At 45.9% G+C, this 8,291-nt stretch overlaps 1 protein-coding gene across 3 annotated transcripts in view; it reads left to right on the top strand.

Moving 5' to 3' along the window:
• Positions 1–6,331, top strand: part of Rassf2 (Ras association domain family member 2) — a 45,560-nt gene extending 39,229 nt beyond the window's left edge. For all 3 annotated transcript variants that reach the window (XM_029564853.1, XM_008835895.3, XM_008835896.3), the window contains exon 11: positions 2,748–6,331. In XM_029564853.1, coding sequence (XP_029420713.1) covers positions 2,748–2,817 — 70 coding nt within the window. In that variant the 3' untranslated portion in view covers positions 2,818–6,331. The remainder of the gene's footprint in view (positions 1–2,747) is intronic.
• The last annotated feature ends 1,960 nt before the right edge of the window (positions 6,332–8,291 follow it).

Here is an 8,291-nt window from a genome sequence, read left to right as displayed (position 1 = left end):
TTGGTGTTCTATATGCTTCTTGTATTTGTATGGGCATATCTTTCTTTAATTTTGGGAAATTTTCTTCCACGATTCTGTTGAAGATCTGGTCCATGCCATTATCTTGGGATTCTTCTCCTTCCTGTGTGCCTATGATTCGAAAGTTTGGTCTTTTTATGGTGTCACACAATTCATGCAGATTCCATTCTTGTGATTTCTTAAATTTTTCATAATCTTTGCTTGAGTGGTCTAGTTCATCCACTTTATCTTCCAGTCTTGATACTCTGTTTTCCATTTCGTTCATCCTGTTGTTGAGGCTTTCTCCTGTCGTTTCTAATTGGCTTACTGAGCGTTTCACTTCCTTCTTCATTTCAGCCTGAGTATTCTTCAGTATTTCTCTTTTCTGCATTCATTCAGTCAGTTCTTTGAGTACTCTATTTGTGTGTTCTTTAAATTCACTGAATTATTTAATCATGTTTATAATTGTTCTTTTGAGTTCCATGTCCTGTGTTATCTCTAGGGAGCTCTCATTGTACTCCTCTAGAGGACTGTTGGTACTTGGTGAGGATATATTATTTTGGTTTTTGTGTTATTATTTTTTCTCTGTGACTTTGACACATGGATTTCTTTGGTAGTTTCTGATTCTTGTGTGAGACTCAAGCCTTCCTTTGTTCTCTCTTTTGATTTTATATTGGAGTGGCCAGATTGCTTTTGTCTTCAGGAGTTCCCACAGAGGCCCAAATCAGATGTGGGTCAAATGTTCTCAGGCTTTCTCCTAAGGTCTGTATCCCTCCAGGAAAGATTTTGGCTTCAGGAATTTGGGGGTTGGACTGGCCTGGGAGCCGGGCCCAGGAAAGATGCTGGTCTAGGGCAGCTGGTGGCTATGCCACCCAGAGATGCAAAGGAAGATGGGGGCAGGAAGCGGCCCCAAGGGCTCCTGGGGACTGTACTGAGGAACTGGGTTGGTCTGGATGCAAAGGATCAGGAAAAGGAAAGGTCAGCCTTGGCTGGCAGGTTGTGCAGGCCCAGGGAAGTAAAGGGAGGTGAGGGTGGGTCCAGGCCCAGAGTGTTCCTGGGGACCCAAGAAGGAGGAACTAAGTTGGTCTGGGTGCAAAGGATCAGGCAGCAGTGGTGGTTCCCCATTTGTCTAGGGTGCCAAGACAAGGAATGGGACAGGACCCAGGCTAGGAGGAGAGACTGGTGGGGGAGATGGGAGGGTGAATGAGGCTTGGAGAGTCAAGGCACAGAGGGCAGATCAACTTAACCCAGAGAGAGAGGCTTGCGGGTCCGAACTAAATTTTATTTTTTTAATTTTATTTTATGTGTACGAGTGTATTGCCTCTCTGCATGTATGTAAGTGCACCCATGTCATACAATGCCTGAGGAGATCAGAAGAGGGTAGCAGATGCCCTGGAATTGGAGTTATAGACAGTTGTTAGTCACCATTTTGGTGCTGGGAATCGAACCTGGGTCCTCTGCAAGAGCAACCAGTGCTCTTAATAGCTGAGCTAACTCTCCAGCCCTTGGCTCTTAAAGGTCCTACTACTTACCCAACATCACCCCATGGGAAGTCAAGTTCCAAACACATGAACTTTGGGAGATAAGTCTTAAATAATGGCTTCCCTCATATGAATCTCCCTGAGGACAGAGTCTGGTGTCATCTCAGGGGGCACCACAGTTCCTGGGGCAAGCATTGCCACCCTGTGTTTGAAGGAGTGTCAGGCCAGGACTGCTAACCAAAATCAGAGGCTCTGGGGACTTCAGGAAGGTGATCTCAGCAGTGGATGTGGCCTGAGCCACCCACTCTAGAATCCCTTCTTACCATCCTTCTTCCCTTAAATGTCTTTTCTGGAAATTTCATTTGGGTTGAAAAGTTCAACAAAGCTTCTTTCCGGAGATGATGTCATTATTTCTGTATCATTTAGTCGAGAACAGACAGCCTTTCATGGGTCCAGTAGAGCATTGGATTTTAAGCACTGAAGAATTACACCAAATCTGTATTTGCTGTTATCACTAATTAGTAACATAGCAATTAACAGTTTATCCAACACTTAACTATGTCTTTAGACTTTAAAAATATTTTTTACTGTGCAGTACAAAGCCCCAGACATGAAGACTATGCCCCACAGTGTGCTATGATACCCACTCCAGTACCACAGCTCAGAGACATGGCAGGGTAGGAGTGCAGAAGCTGGTCCTGGTGTATGTTGAACCTATGAAGTTGCCATTCTGCTAGGCTCCCCCCAAAGACGAAATACTGGCAGTTTCCTATGTTTCAGCCTAGACGAGGATTCATGGTTCCTGTGCATCTGCACTATACAGTGTCTCCCGAACTGCATGCCTTTAGTGGTCCCAACTCTGCTGTTGATAGCTGCTTCTATCCATCTTTTCTCAGACTTCGTACCATAGTGAAGAATGTAATTCGGATTTGACCTTTTTTCTTTTTGTCTTTTTGAGACTGGGTCTCCCTGTAGCCCTAGCTGGCCTGGAACTCGCTATGTAGACAAGGCTGGCCTTGAACTCACAGAGATCCTCCTGCCTCTGCCTTCCGAGTGCTGGGATTAAAGGCGTGCGCCAACACACCTGGCTGGATTTGACCTTTTATCTCTGCTCATCCTAGTGTGGAGAGAGCTATATGAAGCGGCTGAGAGTGGCCAGTGATGAAAGCTAAGGGACAAAAGGCCAGGCTCGTGTTGCTTGGATGGTGGGGAGGGTAACATCGGGTGTACTGCAGACTGCCTTCTACCTCAGGCTGGTTTTGCCTCCAGGTACACTGTGCTTCGACTAATGATTCGGCAAAGGCTGGAGGAGATAGCCGAGACCCCTGCAAGTATCTGAGCCACAGGAATGTGGAGAATCCAGACTCTCCAGGGGCTGCCACTGACCTGAAGAGACCCACAGAATGCTGGACGCTTTCCTTTGCACGTGTGTGTATGTGTGTACATGTGTGTGTGTGTGTGTGTGCATATGTACGTGTGTGTGTGTGTGTGCGTTTGTGTGTGTGTGTGTGCGCGCATTTTATGTCCATGTGCCTCCCTGATGTTTTCACATGCAATTAAATTCCAAGCAGCCAGCACAAGTGCCATGAGGGTAGCAGACATACTGCCTGTGGGTAGGACGGTAACTGAGAGGCTTTTGGCTCCTCCACTGCCGGGGCAGCTCGCACATACCTGCCATGTTTGGAAAGATAGAGAGTTCTGCCAGCTCACCATTTGGAATATCTGAAGAGATTCTTCCCATATGCCAAGAAAGATGGGTGACTGTGAGAGCCTTGGAAATGAATGAAGTAACAGCCCCACATACACTTGGGGCAAGTCCACTGGGAAGAAAAAGTGAGACCACTGTGGGGTAGATGCAATGAGTCCATAGTTTTTACACTGGAAACGTGATCATTTTAAAGAACACGATGAGCATGCTGCCCTGTGGGGATGCCTGCAAAGAATGGATTCTGCCTCTGTCTGTGGCTCCATGGACACCTCAGGAGTCAGGGAGCTGGGTGTTTCTGCTCACCAAACTGCCAGCTCAACTCTTTGATGCTTTCTTGGCTTAAAGAAGTCTCCTGAAACAAAGGTCTCTCTGGGTTGCACACAGCTCCAGCTGGCTCATGTGCCCAGGGCCAGGCTTGTACTGAAGTAGATGGTATTCAGAAAGCTTTTAAGCACTTCTGTGGTACTGGAAGAAAGGACAGAGGCCACCTGCAGAAATGATAGGTGCCTTCAGTCAGCCAGTTTTCCTCCACGTGGAGTCAGGGCTTTTCATTTGAAGTCAACATTTGATTCTTTCCAGTCTCTGGATTCTTTCAAGCTCCCTCAACCTGCACATGCAGACAGACTCCAAGAATGAGGAGTTGTCCTGTTGCTGACTGAGCATGGAGCTTAAGGATGCTCTTTGGGTTGTCCCATGAGGTTGTGCAGACAGGATGGAACTTGCTCAGCCTCTGAGCAGCCATGCTGCTGAACTTTAGAACCAGCCTCATTTTGCAGAATGGGCAGGAATGGTCTGTTCACTGTGTTCCCTACTGGGGAGATTACCATGCAGCTGGGTGTCTGTGTGGTTGATGCCATTTGAGGCAAGAGAGGCAGATACTAGGAGCTGGGTGGTGTATTGTGGAGTTCAACCAAGCAAGACAAACAGCTTCTAAGTCAGATGTGTCTGAGTCTTGCTGCAGTGAGGTGCTCTTCTCCACTGGCTCACCAAGAAAGCTCTGCAGAGCTGGGAAGTTGAGGGATGGAGGGTCCCTCAGCAGAGCCTCTAAGACATTCTCTGGTCCACCAGTCTCCTTAGGAGGCTCACAGATGTGCTCTCATTGTGGGCTTTTAAAAAGCTAGCTTGTAGCCCGCCATTTTCTGGGGGCTGTTGCCTTAGGAGTGGAAACTCAGAGGGGTTTCAACTCAATCATACACTCCTGTGCACATCAGCAAAAAGCACAGATTGGGGGGAAACTGGGGTTGGAGGTAGTTGAGGCTTCTCACATTACAGGTGGAAAAGAGCAGTTTTGTGGATGCAGATATTTGAGAAAATGATTTGAACAGTTTCTCTTACGGATTTTTTTCTTGGATGTTCAAAGCCTGCATTGCCCTAATGATTCTTTGGGAGCTGGTAGGAATTTTCTCAAAGCAAATTAAGAACTATTTTCAAATATGTTTGATAGATTTATCTTTTTCTTCCAGAGCTGAGGGTCTTCTGCTTGCTACCATTGAGCTGAATCCCCATCCCCATAAGCACTAACTCTTACTGGTTTATAAAGGCTCCCTGTAATCGCATTAGGACTATGACAGTGTTAAGCAGGGGATGTTGTAAAATGTCAGGTTGCCAGGCACTCTGTGAGAACCTGATGCCAGCGTAGGTGTCTTTTTCAGGATAGGGCTCAGAGTAGGAGTAGGGGTATACTTCCACTAATGTAGGCCACAATTTTCCATCTTGACCCAAGATCATTTATCATATCCAAAGAACTGATCAAGAATTTTAGGGCTGGCGATGTGGCTCAGTGGTACAGCACTTAGCATGTATGAGGCCTTGAGTTACATCTTCAGTACAAGGGGAGAGAAAAGGTAGTGGCTGGGGGCGCAGTGCTGTGGTAGAGCAAGTACTTAGTGTGTGTAAATCAGGGCCTGGTTTCCATTTCTGTCACCACCCCCACCCCCACCCCCAGTGAACTTTGGAAACCCTTGGAATAGCCACAGCTAAAACAGACCACCACAGTGTGGACTGGATTTTCTCACTGGTATCACTTGGCCTTGCAGCTTTGAACTCTGACTGATTGGTGTGGGTTTATGCAATTGAGTGCAATGAACCTGAAATCCTGAGGAATCAGACCAATGCACAGTGGTTTTGAATCCACTTATGAAAAGCAGTTTAGATGTGTCTGGGTTTTTTATTCCCCTGCAAAGGCTTATGTTACAAAATGATCAGATGAAGGGAACACCCCACACCTTTCAAGTAGGGTGGTCGGATTAAGCCCAAGGTCACATTCTTGTTGATCGTATTAGTGGGGAGGTGATAGTTTAAAACAGGAGGGGGTGTTACTTGGAAAGGGACCCAAAGCACAAATGCCAGCCTGCCTGCCTGTATCAGTGAAGGGCCCACACCGGTCACATGCTGGATGGACTGCAGCTTGGAGCAGAGGCTGAGAGCATCTTAGGAGGAGAGCCCCGAGGCTCAAGGTCAGGGTGTGCCTCTAAGACATGCTCATGTTTCAGGGAGAAATATTTGCACCCTACTCCTTACCAAAAGAAACATGCTTCTAGAAACTTCCAGATAAAGACATTTATCATCTTATCTGTGACATTTGATGACCCTCCAAAATCTGTTGTCCATGCAAAAACATCTTGGCAGGAATTGTGTTCTGTGGAGTTGGTGTTTATTTAGTGTCAGGAGGGTAAGAGAAGAAAGGAGCCAAAGGGGGCAAGAAGCATTCAAAAGAAAAGAATGGCTCTTTTAAAAACAAAACCTTCAAAATGAAACCTGTACTTTACTTAAAGCTTTGTAACATGGAAAACCATGGACACATTGGTGCCAGGGACACATTTCCAAGCGAAAAATTTCCAGTGACCAAGGGAAGCATAGTGTCCCATAGCAACAAGCCCTGTGGTGGAGATAAAGTAGGGGCAGGAGGTGGGGGTGGGGTGGGGGCAGGAACCAGCCCTGACCTCGTTCCTGAAGCAGCATGGGTTTTGGAGTTTCTGCTGAAATTGTTTTATGTAAAGTCTGACTTGTGTCAGATGATAGGCTCTCTTAGATGAAAAGAAGCACACGTGGGGGCTGGAGAGATGGCTCAGTGGTTAAGAGCACTGACTATTCTTGCAGAGGACCCAGGTTTGATTCCCAGCACCCACATGGTGGCTAACAACCATCTGTAATTCCAGTTCAAGGAATTCCAACACCCTCTTCTGACCTCCCTGGGCATTGCATGACACGGGTACACTTATATACATGCAGGTAATACAGTCACACACATAAAATAAAAATAATAAAATATTTTTAAAAATAAAAGAAGCACAAATGTGACATCCCTTTTTTCAGACATGTTCCCATGTCCTGGTGGAACCCCCCCGACCCCCGCACCATTAAACTGAGCACAGAGGTCCATGAGCTGTGAATGGACAGCCTTGATTTCCAGGCTGTTTCCAGATGTTTCTGATGGTTTCTGGTGTGTCTTGCTAGTGTTTCTTAGTTGTATAAAATATTCTTAATCATAACTTGCCTTTCCACAGTGGTACATGACCTAGTTCAACAACTGGTTGTAAACTGATAAACAGATGCATTTAGACATCTTTACATACTTTGACAAGGCCTCAGTAGGGAGCCACATTTTTGTAACTTTTAAAATATTTTTTGATGCACCTGACTTAGATCTTATTTAAATAAAGCACTTTTCAAAGAGAAGTCCTTCGTGGGTTTCATCTGTGTGGGTGTGTTGGGAGGGGAGTTCTTTTGGGAGAGGTTGGCTATAAGGTGGGGACAGAATATGAAAGCACAATTTAGGTGATAAGTTGCTTTTCTTCCCCCAGGGCTTATGGTTTGAATGTGCTCAGACCTAGTTATAATGTACTTAGTCCATTTAATGTTGCTATAACAAAACAGCAGAGACAATGAAATTTATTAAAAATAGAAGGTTTATTAAGTTCATATTCTGAACTCTGGGACTTCTAAGGGCATAGAGTCAGCATCTGGTAGAAACCTTTGTATTGTGTCATAGTGTCATAGAGGGAGTCACACAGCAAGATAGAACAAGCATGTTAGAGACAGCTCCACCACTGAGCTCCACCCTTAGCCTGAGAGCTCATGATGACAACAAAGCCACTCCTACAATAATCCAGCCTGTGAAAGGATTATTATAGTCATGAAGGCGGAGCTCTAATGACCTAGTCACCTCACAGCATTGCTGTACTGGGGACCAAGGTTTCAACATGTGAATTTAGGGGACACATTCAAATCACTGTTTGACCCAAAGCCAGGTGTGCTGGCTGGCACAGGCCTTTAATCCCAGCACCTGGGAGGCAGAGGAAGGGCAGAGGTCTGTGAGACTGAGGCCAGCTTCCTCTACATAGCAAGTTTCAGGCCAGATGGGGCTACAGGGAGACCCTGTCTCAAAAACAACAGCAGCAGCAACAAAACAACAACAACAAAAGTGACCCAAAAGCACAATAGTGGCACTTTTTTCTCTGGCATCACCAGCAGCTGCCTAATTGGACTTAAGGTCTGTCTGCTCACTAGGAGGGAACTCATGCCTGGTACTGTAAACCTACAAACCACCCTTACTGGATAGGTCATAAACCCTAGAGAGAACCCACTACTACTATTTTCTTAGACGAGTACGATTTCTAACTCTACTTATCCTCATACATAAAGTGTAGCTCTCACCCTTTATGGAAGAAGCTTCTTTTTTCAGCAGACAGTGGCCACCCCAGAGATCTAAAACTGGTCAAAATACAGGGAATAAGTGACCATGGGATGGCCAGCTCCAATTGGTACATCTACAACACAACCCTTAAACCTAAGATGGGGGGAACATTGTGGAAGAGGGAGCAGAAAGATTGTAAGAGCCAGGGGACCAAGATGCCTGCCGCAAGATAGCACATCCTAGAAAGCTGCACCCATGAAATCTCAATATAGCTGCCTAACCAAGACTTGCATAATGATAATACCAGCTGTCATGCCAACATGGATGGGGGAGATTTTACAAGGCCCCACCCCTAAAGAAGAGGCAATCAATGGCTGCTGAGAGAGAGAATCAGTTTTTTAGTTATATAAGAAGAGGTCATGATTTTGAGAGGGAGTTGGAAGTACATAGGAAGAGGTGGAGCTCGGAC

The sequence above is a fragment of the Nannospalax galili genome, unplaced genomic scaffold (assembly GCF_000622305.1).
Source record: "Nannospalax galili isolate Female #2095 unplaced genomic scaffold, S.galili_v1.0 scaffold118, whole genome shotgun sequence".
In the NCBI taxonomy this organism is placed as follows: Eukaryota; Metazoa; Chordata; class Mammalia; order Rodentia; family Spalacidae; genus Nannospalax; species Nannospalax galili.
The sequence above is the reverse complement of the archived record's forward strand: the minus strand, read 5'-3'. Positions and strand labels throughout refer to the sequence as shown.